The sequence below is a fragment of the Gracilinanus agilis genome, chromosome 2 (genome assembly GCF_016433145.1).
Source record: "Gracilinanus agilis isolate LMUSP501 chromosome 2, AgileGrace, whole genome shotgun sequence".
Classification (NCBI taxonomy): domain Eukaryota; kingdom Metazoa; phylum Chordata; class Mammalia; order Didelphimorphia; family Didelphidae; genus Gracilinanus; species Gracilinanus agilis.
The window spans coordinates 559,412,734-559,426,495 of record NC_058131.1 but is presented as its reverse complement, the minus strand read 5'-3'; the positions used below and the strand labels follow the sequence as shown (position 1 = coordinate 559,426,495).

The window sequence follows — 13,762 nt, the reverse complement described above, 5'->3', positions numbered from 1 at the left end:
TCAAAGGTTTCTTCCAAGAGTGTTTTAAGTATTGATGTATTTAAAATATAATTTCTATATGTTTCTGACTTTTCTCCCTACTAAAGTCCTACTCTAAAGCCTCATTTTGGCATGGAAGTGACCCTGGGCTTTCAAAGGCTACATCAGTGAAATACTGATTCTGGAAGGTCCTATAAAACCAGAAAAGGCTTAAAATATCAGCCAAGAAATAAGCGGTATATCTGCCATCCAAAGGCCTGCCCAAGAGTTAAGCTTAGAGAGACTCATCCCCAGGCCAGATCTGGGTGGTTAATTATTCAGTTGCAGGAACTCTCACAAATCATCCCAGATCATCCAGATCCACCGACCTGTATTAATGCAGGGAGTAGCCACAATGATAAGTCATAGATTCTTGAATTATTGAAATAAATTAAATCTCCCTAAAAATCCTCACCCTTCCTAACTAAAACCATGAAAATCTTTGATGTCTACACTGTACTTTGGCATAATAAAATAACAGATTCAGATTCAGAAAGAGTTTTGGGCCACCCTCAGGTGGCAGAAAGGGTGTGATACATCTTTGGTCACACAGATCATAAAGAGTCCAACCCAGGCCTCTGAATCCATAGCCAGGCCCTTTCCCACGACAATGGACATTTTTTGCTGCTGTTGACAATGAAGAGATAGGAGTGGATATGACAGTATTTTTGTACATATTTTTTTTAAGTTATTGCTTCTCTTTAATGGCTGACCATGTTGAATTTTAGATACCTGAATAAAGGAAGAATGAAGATTTGAAGCACACTAGGATATTTATTCTCAAACCAATCAAATACTTAATGAGTGCCAAGGATGTATGTATTGGGCGTTGTTAAATTAAAAGAACCTAACTTTGCATAATATAGCATTATCCACTAAATACATGTGAATTTAGAAAAATTAATGTCATTCTTGCCAAATTCTTTTGGTAATGCCTTTTATTATATTGATATATCTTATAAATATATCAAATGCCTTTTGACATATATGAAGGAATTAGCTATTTGCGTATTTTAAGTCAGGATAAATTTAAAAGTACAATAACATTTTGATGACTTGGTCAAAGAGTAAATTTCTTTAAAAGTTTAAAGTTTTTATTTAGTTATTAATTGTATTATTTATCATTTTATTAATAGTATATATAATTAAATGTGATGTAATTATACTATGTAATAAATTTAAATTAATATAAATATTAAATTTTTAAATTTAAACTTTTTAAAAGGGCAATTTTTAAAAAGTAGACAAAGCATTAGCGGGCCCACTTAATGAATAGCTATGATTCGTCATTCAAAATACCAGACTAAGCAGTGTTAACCTTTGCTTACATAAGAGATAATAATGTCTGTATACTAAACTTCTTGAAAAGTTTATATTAAGAAAAATTGCCCCTGCAGCATTGTTTATACTATTCTTTCTTTGTAAAAAAAGAAGAAAAAAACCTTTTTCTTTATATAGCAAAAAGGTCCATTTTAATCCAATCCCTTGCAAAGTATACATTTCAAAGTAATGAAATACTAATTAAAGAAGAGTATATCAAAGCTTGTTCAAATGTTCTAATTTCCTAATGGAAAGTTGTTTTTTTTTTCCCAAAAGTCCTGTTGTAAAGGATTTGGAATGCACTCTGCCATAGAAAGAGCTTCCATGTGGTCCTGTGGGCCATTCGGTCATGCTCTCAATGTTCTCCCTTTTTCCCTCCATCCGGTAAAAATTCTTCACTTCTAGGCCTCCCCCACCATGAAGCCTTCCCTGATACAAGCCCCAAGCAGGAATGAATCTCGCCCTCCCCCAGTTTTCCTAGACTATGGTCTTCCTTTGTCCCCTCCCCTCCCACAGGCTTCCCCCGCTTCGCTTCCGGTGCACTTGGCCGAGCTCCCAGTAGACGGCCTGGAGGGCAACGACTGCTCTTTCTCCTATTTTTTATCCCCGGTGCCCGACACGACGCCGGACACGTGACGGGAGTTGAGGAAATGGCATTTTCCCTGCTTTTTTTGCATCCAAACCTGTGATCTGTAGACGTTCCCTTCCTCTCCTGACCGGCAGCTCGTCTCTCAGGCCTGCTTTGGGAGGGCTGCCCGGTAGGCACGCGGCGCGGGCCAGGCACAGACTTCCTCCGGGCTCTTTGGCCTCCAGGGACGCCTCCCCCGGCCCTCGGCGCTCCTGCTAAGTCTCCGAGGGTCCGAACTACATTCTCTCTACTCGTCGTCCACAAAATCTAGTCCATGCAAATATCAAACTACTAAGAGGCAGCTGATAGCACAGTGGATGGTTGAGGCCGAATTTGAACTCGGCCTCATTCGCGTGTGAGCTGTGTGACCCTAGGCAAGTAGTCTGCCTTTATTCCTTCTGTCTCCTCAGCTGTAAAATGGTGATAATAGTAGAACCCACTGTGCAAGGTTGCCATGTGGATCAAGTGATATTTTTGTAAGAGAGATAAGCACAGTGCCTGGCACACAGCGCTACACAAATACTTATTTCCTCTCTCCAAACTCAAACATCACGTTGATGATAAATAAATGACTTTATAAAATTTGGTATGTAAAAATTATTTTAAAAAATTATAATCAGGTATCTAAAAACAAGGCTGTAAATGTATTAGTGTAAAAAAAAGTCCTTAAAAGGATATTTAGATACATGATCAATTATATATGTATTATCTATGTTTTAATTTTCAGAATAAGCTTACCTTTTGTCTTTTCAGAATATCAATTAATTTCATTTGTTTTTTGAAACCTGACATTAACTCTCCTTTTTGTTTTTCCAGCTTCTTGTTTTCTGCTTTTAATTCTTCAATTTTCTTGTGTTCTTCATTTGCTGAGTCCTATAACACAACAGAAAAAATGAGTTCCCTGACAAACAGAAACAAACATTAAGTTCTGCTATGTGCCAGATGTCTGCTGAGTGCTTTATAAAATATATTTGATCTTATACAATGCTGGGAGGTAGGTGTTATGATTATCCCCACTTTACAGATGAGGAAACAGGGGCAGACAGAGGTTAAATGACTTGCCCAGGGTCACATAACTAGGAAGTATCTGAGGCCACATTTGAACTCAAGTATTCCCAATTTTAGGCCCAACACTGTCTACTGCACAACCTAACTACACCCTACCTGGACAAAGGACTTGAATGGAAAAAAAAAAAAAAAAAAAAGAGGATCACCATTGTATCTGAACCTAAAAGTAGGAGTTAAAAATTTTTTTTAAACCTTTACCTTCTGCCTTGGAATACTGTGTATTGGTTCCAAGGCAGAAGAGCAGTAAGGGCCAGGCAATGGGGGTTAAGTGACTTGCCCAGGGTCACACAGCTGGGAAGTGTCTGAGACCAAATTTGAACCCAGTCTAGGTCTGGTTCTCAATCCACTGAGCTACTCAGCTGCCCCCTAAAAGTAGAAAATTTAAAACAGTCTACTTTACTGTGTGACCCTGGGCAAGTCACTTGACCCCTACTGCCTACCCTTACCACTCTTCCACCTATGAGCCAATACACAGAAGTTAAGGATTTAAAAAAAAAAAAAAACCAGCCTACTTTATTTTTAATAATGTGATTCTCTTTTCTTTGGTTTTTATACTTTTAGATAAAGATTCCATTCCAAGAATTAACTCTTCCTGAGCAATGCAACATGAATTATAGAATCAAGAAATCTGGAAGTGATCTCAAATCCTTCTAACTTACTCCAAAATAAAATTTTGACAAAATGATCAGATATCTACAGATATTAGTGGACCATTCCAATATTACCAAACTTCCTAAACTAAACATGTAAATTATCGTTCTTTACTTGGGGCACACGGTTGATTGTAGGAGATTCATGAACTTGGATGGGGAAAGAAATTACGTTTTCATTTTCACTAGCCTCAACTGAAATTCAGTATTTCCTATAATAATTTGAAAACATTATTCTGAGAAGGAATATAACAAATTTCCCTAGACAGCTAAAGGAGTCCATGATTCAAAAAATGTTAAGAATTCCATTGCTAAATTAAATTTGTCTTATAAGATTTGTCTTTTGATCTTACTGAAGATAAAATTGGTCTTTAGTCTTCAAATCTTCATTTATCTGATGAATTATGGGTCAGTTGTCTGTCTGAGAGCAAGACTACCTAAATTCACAGAAGCTCAGCACCACGTTGTCTACAGGTTAATGAATTTTTTAGCCATAACCACTCTGTAAACTCATCTACTAAGAAACAAGGAGATTATATAAACATGCCCTTGTAGAGAGAATACACCCTGACAAAATCACAGATCCGTGAAGCATTCAAGAGTGCTCTCTTGGCACTCTTCTAGGGTGTATGTAACTTTCTAATCCTCACAGGTACTTTTTTCCAACCTGTTAATACTTTTTTCTCTGACACATGTAACCAAAAATCATTTTAATTATACTTCACCTAAATAGCCTTTCCTAAGTTGGATGAGAAGAATGAATGTGAAAAAAATGTAAAATATCAATCTAGTTATAATAGAAATAGAAATTTCTCTAGCAATAAGTTTTAAATATCCAACAAATCTAATTCTTCTTAAAAAATCACCTCTTGATACTAGCCATAATAAAATGAAGTCTTTTTTTTAACTTAGTCATTTCTTCATGTTATGTCCTAACTATGTACAAGAATCTGAGCCCTATGACGTAGATATCTGAAAGTAGATAACAAATATTCATATAGTAGTAATAGTATTTATATCCAGAGCAATTTCTGCATGATGAATTTTAACAAACCCTTGCCTTATTCTTGGCAAACAGAATGACACCCTTGTGTGTGCGGGTAATTTAAGCTGTTTTCATAGTATCGGTTATGCTGCGAACAGCGCTCAGGGCTTTGTTACTATTTATCTGAAGGACAGGAGTGGCCATGCAATGGGGAAATATCTCATCTGGGGACCAAACACAATCTCATGGAACCAGACACATGTGTAAATATACTCAGGGACCAACTTTCAGGATATTTTAGAGGGAGGTTGCAAACCATTAGAAATTATGTCACCAAACATAAACAACCTAGAAGTTCTCAGTATTTCTATTCCTGTTGAAGATAGCACCATCTTACCTTGGAGTCATCCTTCATCATCCTTCCTCAGCCTTCCCCACATCCAGCCCATTTTCAAGCTGATTCTGCCTCCACATCTGTAACACCGCACCACCACCACCACCAACTAGCCTCATCTACTGCAGTAGTTTCCTAATTGGTCCCCTAGTCATTCCCTTCTCCAAACCAGCTCCCACAAAGCAGCCAAACTCATATTCTCAAATACTGTTTTCTATGAATTTTTTGGATTCTTTGGTGGATGTAAAGCGCAGAAGTAACTGTTCAATAATCTTCTATCCATGACAAGTCAGGCATAAAATAGTAGGCCTGCTTATCCACGGTGCTTGCCAGTTTAATGAAGGATGTTCTATTCAAAGTTCTAAAGAAAGAGGGCTTCCTTTTGGTGGCTTTATTTTAACTTTTCGAGACTTTTCTCTACAGTTGGCAGAATGGTGATTGCATCAAGTCCCAGAATACTTCTGGTACTTCTCAGTGACACAGATCCATGACTACCCAAAAGAGATTGGCTTAGCCAATCCCAAAGGAAAAATCATGAGGAGGGGACTCTATCACCTCAATGATAACATCTCTTAGGTCTTTTCTTCTGGGTCCTCTTCTTACATCTCCAACCATCTTTCAGACATCTTAAACTCAACATATCTAAAAACAAACCCATTCTCTTTCCTCTAAACCTTCTCCCTTCCCGCTTCTACAATCTCCGTTACTGTAGAGGGCAACATCAACCTCTCATTCCCTCAGTCTCGAGGCCTGAGTGTGGTCCCCGACAGCTCATGATCTCTCATCCTCCATAGCGGGTGCCAAGGTCTGCCGCCTGTTTTGGGAACCTCTCAGACACTGCCCTGACTCTCACTCTTGTTGCCTGGACTACTGCAGTCGTCTGTGGCTGGGTCTCCCTGTCTCAAATCTTCCCATTCCAATTCATCCTTCATCTTAAAGAAAGGTCTGACCATGTCGCAGCCCCAACTCAATTCCAGGGGCCCTCTATCATCTCCATGATCAAATACCATATTCTGTTTGGCATTGAAAGCCTCCAATAACCTAGCCCCCTACCACCTTTCTAGTCTTACATATTACTTCCTAACCAGGTACTCTTCGATCCAGTGACACTGCTAGTCTCCTGGCTGTTCCATAAGCAAGACATTCCATCTCTTGGTTCGGGGAATTTTCTCTAACTGTGCTCCATCCCTGGAATGCTCTCCCTGCTCTTGTTTGCCTATTGGCTTCCTTTAAATCCCAACTAAAATCACATCTTCTCCTGGAAGCCTATCCCAGTCCCTCTAAATTCTAATGCCTTTCCTCTCTTTAGTTATATCCCATTTCTCCTATAGTTTGTCTGTAGGTATTTCCTTGCTTGTTGCCTCCTCCATTAGACTAAACTCCTTGAAAGTTTGACTGTCTTATGCCTCTTTTTGTAGCCTCAACTCAGCATGTTGCCTGGTTCATAGTAAGCATTCAATTAATGTTTACTGACTGATTAGATGGACCACCAACTAAGTTAGTCTAAAAAAAAACCACAATGAATGAATTCCAAAATAGGATTGTAAGTTGGATTGCACTTGAAAAATTGTGCAATATTTTTACTTCAATTTATTTTTTAATTACTATTACAGTTATCATTTCTAGCACTGTATAAAATAAAGAATAATGGAGAGAGAGGGCATCCTTGCTTAATTCTGATGCTTTGGGGAGGGAAACCAGACATGACTGTACTGAGAACTTCCAAGATTTTCTTTTGAGAATAGCACCACAACTGAGCACACTTTTGGTCAAAGAAGAAAGAAACAAAATTGAAAATCAAAATATTATTGACCTGGAAAAAAAACAAAGTTATAGTCTTAAAAGGAAAAAAAAAACTATTAATCAGATCCAAAAAGGAGAGGAAAACCAAACCACCAAAATAAAAAAATAAGGAGAAATTAGTAAAAATGGAAATGAAATAAGAAAATGAAAAAAAGAAAATTGAAATAGATGATTTTTCTAAAAATAGAAAATGCCTACATTAATCATTCCAAAAATAAAGAACCTAAACAACCTGATTTCTAAGAAAGCTCAATATGAATTCTTAAGGAAGAAAAACACTAATTCAAATGGATTTATAAGTGAATTATAGTAAACATCTGAAAAAACAAATGGGGGACAGCTGGGTAGCTCAGTGGATTAAGAGGCAAGCCTAGAGATGGGAGGTCCTAGGTTCAAATCCGGCCTCGGACACTTCTTAGCTGTGTGACTCTAGGCAAGTCACTTAACCTCCATCACCTAGCCCTTACTGCTCTTCTGCCTTAGAACCAATACATAGTATAAGGCAGAAGATGAGGGTTTTTTTTAAAGAACAAATAACTACTCCATAAACTTCAGAGTAATAGAGAGAAAGGGTACCATATGAAATACCTTCTCTGAGACAAATTTGTTTCTCATAACCAATTTGGGGGGTGGGAAAGAAAACAGATCAATATCAATAACAGCCTTAAATTTTAAAAAAATAGGCCATAGCAATATTTTTGTAAAATTACTCACTATGATAGCATGCTTTGATGGCAGGGAGTAATAATAGTCTGGGGTCATTGAAAGCATGTACAATTTCTCAAATAGAATCCAGCCTGCTCTGCTGTGTCTATCTAATTTCTGGTTCCTTGTCCATCGTTAGAACTTGTCCAAAATGTACTTTTCTAAATTTATCAGTGAGTTAGTCATCTAACTACATTTCATTATCTGGACAATGAACATTGGTAAGATAACAGGATTTAGAGCTGGAAAGGATTTTAGAGGCCATAGAATTCATCCCCTTCATTTTACAGAGAAGGAAACAAGTAAAATGACTTGGCCAAAGACATGGGTAGTCATTGGAAGAGCCAGGATTTTAACCCAAATTCTGGAAGCTCTTTCCTCCATGGACATCACTAGAAACTTCATCTAACTGGTTTTGCTACATAGATTGCTAATCTATTATCTTTTGAGTGGATACGACCCTCATTGAGAAAGCTCTGTAGGGTTCTAAGGTTGATGCATTTGGCACACTGTTGCCTGCAAACAAGACCAACTGGAGGGTCTCACCACGTATAGTAAATTTCTCTTCTTCCATTTGAACTTTGTGTAAGACAGTTCCATGACAATGGCAAGCATCTTTGGTGAGCATATGACACACTCTTTTATGCCTCGTTTGATGATCATTGGAGCCTTTTTGAACAAAATTACTTGGTGGTTGTACTTGTCAAGGAATTTCATATGATCTTAATACATGGACATCATCCTTTTGGGAAAGGACTTTCAGGGCTGCTTTCTGTTCTACTGAGTCATCTCTGGGGGCAAGAAAAAAATCTACTAGACTACAAAATCTTGTATTCTCTACCCCTTTCCTCTTTGCAGAGATATTGCCATTTCTGGCAGTGCTGTCTGGTGCTTGCCACATCCAATATGTTTTGACTCTTCTTGAAGAAAGCTATCTTTTTTTAAAAACCCTTATCTTCCATCTTAGAATCAATACTGTTTATTGGTTCTGAGACAAGAAGAGCAGTAAGGGCCAGGCAATGGGGGTTAAGTGACTTGCCCAAAGTCACGTGGCTAGGAAGTATCTACGACCAGATTTGAACCTAGGTCCTCCTGACTCCAGGCCTGGCTCTCTATCCACCATGCTACCTAACTGCCCAGAAAGCTTTCTTCTCATATGAGTGACACTTCTAAGACTATAAATGCTTGGCCTCTTTCATTCTTTAATCCCAAACCATATTTTCCATTATATTTTTCCCTATCCTTCCTTCATACTGAAGTCAATAAGTAAGAATCAAAATATATTTTGATAAGGTATGTTGAATAGTCTCAATTTTATATTGGATTTCTCTACTCCTAAATATTCCAAAGATGATTTTGATGCATAAAAAGCAGTTATCTTGTTAAAAGTATTTTATGTTCCTTCTCACCATGAGCACTACAAAGTACAATACTGTACTGACATGATTTTTAAAATTTATTTATTTTTTATGTGTACGTGTTGTCTACCCCAAAGTAGAATGTAAGCTATTAGAGGGCATGGTTTATTTCATTTTTGCCTTGGTAGTCTCACTGTCTAATACAGTGCTTGGCACATAGCAGATGCTTAATAAATACTTAAATGAATTTTCATTGCTGAATAAAATCCCCTAATATCATTCTAATTAGATTCCATACTATAGGAATTAATTTCCTACTTATAGATATGTATTTTCACAATTACATCTTTCTAAACATACTGGTTTTTAAAACAGCACTTTGTTACTGGCTTAAATCAGCTTCTTGTTGGGCCACCATGACTCTCAAATCTTTTTTTCCTATGGTTGTTTATTCATCATTTCCCACCAATGAACTATAACTGCTCTGTAAAATCATCTACTAAGAAACAAAGGGATTACAACCTGCCCTTGTGAAGAGGATACATGCTGACGAAATAATAGATCCTCGAAGGATTCAACTATATATGATGACAGTTAAGTAGTCCATTTGTTTTTGCTACCCAAATACCTATGTAAGGATGGACTAGACCAGTGATGGTGAACCTATGGCAGGGACACCAGAGATGGTATGCAGAGAGCTCTCTGTGGGCATACAGCCGTATCCCCCCACCCCCACCTCCAGGTGGTTACTAGAAAGGCAGAGGGACTCTGGCGGAGCTGCTCCCCTCCCCCTCTCCATTGGGCCTGAGGACATTTTTTCACATCCCCAGCCCTCTGCCCAGCAGCCAATGGAAGCACACAGGGGGTACAGTGGGCGGCTCACAGGTAGCAGAGCTGAAGGCGAGTGGAGAGCTCAGGCTACTTCCCTCCCCCTCTCTACACTCGCTGAGGATATTCCTCACTTCACCCACCCAGAAGCCCAATAGGAGCGCTTCCTCCCTCCCCTGTTTGGGGGAAAGGGGTGTGTGGTGTGCCCAGCACTCATGGGGGAGGGGGCAGGGGATGGCACGGGGTCTTTGGGGAGCAAGCAAGGCACTTGGTCTGGGCGGGGCAGGGCCCGGCACTCTGTCTCTAAAAGGTTTTCCATCACTGTATTAGACCATAGATGAAGGCCATTTTCAATTCTAATTCTGTTTTCTAAGGTGTTACTAATGATAATTGATTCTCAGTCAATTGTAAATATAATCAAAATATTCAAAATTCCATCATCTATGTCACTGGCAAAATAGTAAATTGTAGAAGGGTGGACAGGTAGCAAACTCCAGGGTTTTCTCTCCAGTTGGACACAGAAATATAGGTCTCTGTTTAGGGGGTACCACCCTCTAATCTACTGTGCAACCACTGAACTGTGATACAATTCAAGATATCTCTTTCTAGTTTTTCTTTGATGTTGTGAAACAGAGAGAGATTTCATTAATGTGGGTGCTTCTTTCACCAGTGCAGGTTTCTCTTCATCATGTGTAATTATTAGCCAGATTTTCCCATAAATCTTCTATACAGTAGCCCTTTAACATGCTAAAGGCTTTCCTCTTTTCCTCAGTACTTCCTAATGACTAATAAGCCACTCAGGTTGCTGTCTGTTGTCTCTCTTGCTGTGGGACCAGATGTCTTCACTGCCACCTCTTGTACATGTTCTTGGTAACATGCCTTAACACAGCTTACACTTATATCATGTGTCTTCACTGATCTTTGTGCTATTTATCATTTCAATCATAGTAAGACTATTGTTTTTTAAACAAAGAAAACATGTAGAACATACAGTATTTTTAATTTAAAATCTCTAAAAGTATATTTTGCCTGTCTCTTCTGCATTAGAGATAACAATGGTAATGAAGGTGATTATCACCAAAACTATTACATTTTTACCATACCTTGTTACTCTGCTTTAATTTACTTAACTCCAGTTTGTACTTTTCTACATCTTCAAGAGCTCTATTCAAGCGAACTTCTATGGCACTTTGACTGGATGAAGCCTGTTTTTGTAGTTTCCTTCTATTGTCCAATTCCTATAGGATAAACCAATAAAAAGACAGAATTTTTATAACATAATATGCTCATTTGGTTATTTAACCCATTTATATTTCACAATTCTCTTTTCTTGTCCTTTGTTTTTCATCCTTTACCTGGGGGAGTGGGGGATGATGTCTTTGTATACAAAGGCCCCAGGCAATAAAGGAATAGGCCCTATAAAGGCATAGTTAAGAAAATATATACTAAGATGTGTGAATATAGTAGGATAATGAAATAGTCTTTCAATAACATTTTGTTGAGACTGGTATCTTTTAGTATATAAATACTTTAAAATATTTATATAATGTTGTAAATTGTCATCTGTGCCTTTTAAAAGCAGCTGTTTTTTAGTCCTTTGAGGAAGCTAATAAAACTACAAATTAGAAACAAACAAAAACATCAGAATAAACCACACACAAAACCTCCCCAGAAAATCACAGAGGTACTTCGTGAACTGTGTTATTTGCAGATTCTAGGAAATATAGTGCTTTCTCCATTAACACAGTGGGGAAATCCTTAACTCTAAGTGGAAAACACCAGCCTACACGACAATTTCCCAAACAGTGTGTCTGAACTTGAAATTCATAATTGGCTGCTTAGTATTGGTGTTGACTAAATAGTTCCACTTCAACTATTATGGCCCCCCAAAAGTGATAATATGGCATACAACTGGACGGGTCTCATTCTCCTGTACTAAAGTCAGGCAATAAAAGACATAGAAAAAGAAAAAAGTTACAATGACACTTCTTACTGGTAAAAGGTATAGAGACTAAATAACTCAGATAAATATGGAGGCCCTCTCAATACTGACCATTCTCCTTGTAACAAAGAAAAACAAAAAACAATTGATAAAATGACAGTGTTTGACCATGAATATGACTCTCTGCCAAGGTAGATTCCTACCTTTCTGCTGGGAGGAGGAAAAGATTTTTGATAATTTCTGTAGAGCCATTACTAGTTCCTCAATTACCTGGAGTATATAGTTTCCTTAATTATCTTTTCATTTATATTTCCTATAGTCATGCATATCATTCTTCTGTTTCTAAGGTAACATGGATGGAACAGAGAGATCTCAGAACTAAAGTGTTTTTCCAATAGGTCTTTGGACTTTAAAACAGTCAAAACTAGAGTAGATATTGTAAAATACAGCATAATGAAAAGAGCATTTGACATAGACCTAAAGGATCTGAGTTCAAATACTGAGCCACTTCAAGTATCTGGCTTCAGTTTCCTCATCTGCAAATTGAGGGACTTGGACTAGATCATAACAGCTATAAATAATCACATAATCACAAATTCTTAGAGTTGGAAGGGATCTCAGTGTCCATCTATTATAATATATCTGACAAATGGCCATTTGGTTTCTGCTGAAGGCCTCAAAAGACATCACCTCCTTAGGCAATCTGTTCTACTTTTGCATAGTTCTCATTGTTAGTATGTTTTCCTAACAGCAAGACTAAATTTGCCTTTTTGCAGCGTCTATCTTTTGTTCATAGTTATGTCCTCTAGGCTTAGAATAGGCCACATTTCTTTTCCCACATGTCAGCCCTTCAAATAAATGAACTATCACATTCTCCTTTTCTCTTAGAAAAATATCTCCAGGTCCTCCAACGAAACCTCATCCATAAACGGGCTCAAGGCTCTTCACTATCTTGGATGCAGTATTTTAGGTGCTCTCCAACTTTATCAATAGCCTCCTTAAAACATGGCACCTAGAACAGAATGCAGTACTCCATTTGTAGCTTCCCCAGGGCATAATGTAAAGGCACTACATCACCAGCTTGTTCATCAAAATTATAGTTCTCTTATGCAGTCTAAGAACATGTTAGCTTTTTTTTGGCCACAGTCTCATATTTAATATTTAACAGACAAACTTATCTAACTATGCCTCCCCTAGCCTATACTTGTGAAGTTGATTTTTAACTCTTTAACTATATCCCTATATTATCAAGTGATAGCATTTGTATAACCCAGGGGAATTGCTTGTCAGCTCCAGGAAGGGGGAGGGAAGAGGGAAGGGAAAAAAAATATCATGTAAACACGGAAAAATATTTTAAAAAATTAAATTAAAATAAAATATAGCCCTATTGATATTCATCTTATTAAGAGATAGCCCAAAGCTGACAATCAACCAACAAGCATTTATGTATCTATTCATTAAACCCTTACCTTTTGTCTTAGAATCAGCAGTAAGTATAGGCACCAAGGCAGAAGAATGGCAAGAGCTAGGCAACTGGGGTTAAATAACTTACCCAGTCACCCAGCTAGGAAGTGTCAAGCCAGATTTAAATTCAGGACCCCCCTGTCTCTAAGCACCCTGTATGCACATAAATAGATAAAATACATATGTATATACACACAGTTACAGATTTGTGTCTGTGTATTAAGGATAGGGCTATTTCAGTGGGGAAGCACCAGGTGCCAATGTATCAGGAAAAGTCCCCCATAGGAGAAGCCAAGGAATCTAAGGAGCAGAAGAGAGAAGGGAATGAATTCCAGGCATATGGCACAGTTTGTATCAGAGAAGGGAGAGGGTGATGGAAAGCCAATCTGACTGCACTACAGGGTCATGAAAGGAAGTAATGTAGAAGAAACCTGGAAAGGCAGGCTAGAGAATGGCTGTGAAGGGAACGAAATGTCAAAGAGAGAAGTCTGAGTTTGTGCTAGGGAGCCTCTGGAGGTTGTAGAGCAGGAGAGTGCCATGATCAGACATGCAGCTTACAGATATCATTCTGGTAGCCAGCCAAATGGAGAATGGATCAG

General features: G+C 38.0%; 1 protein-coding gene across 1 annotated transcript in view; it reads right to left on the bottom strand.

Annotated features, from left to right (window-relative positions):
• TEX9 (testis expressed 9) overlaps nt 1-13,762 on the bottom strand; it is a 41,258-nt gene that overhangs the window by 1,688 nt on the left and 25,808 nt on the right. The window contains exons 6-7 of the mRNA XM_044660106.1: nt 10,861-10,995; nt 2,705-2,839 (exon numbers count right to left, since the gene is read on the bottom strand). Of these exons, the coding sequence (XP_044516041.1) occupies nt 2,705-2,839; nt 10,861-10,995 (270 nt within the window). The remainder of the gene's footprint in view (nt 1-2,704; nt 2,840-10,860; nt 10,996-13,762) is intronic.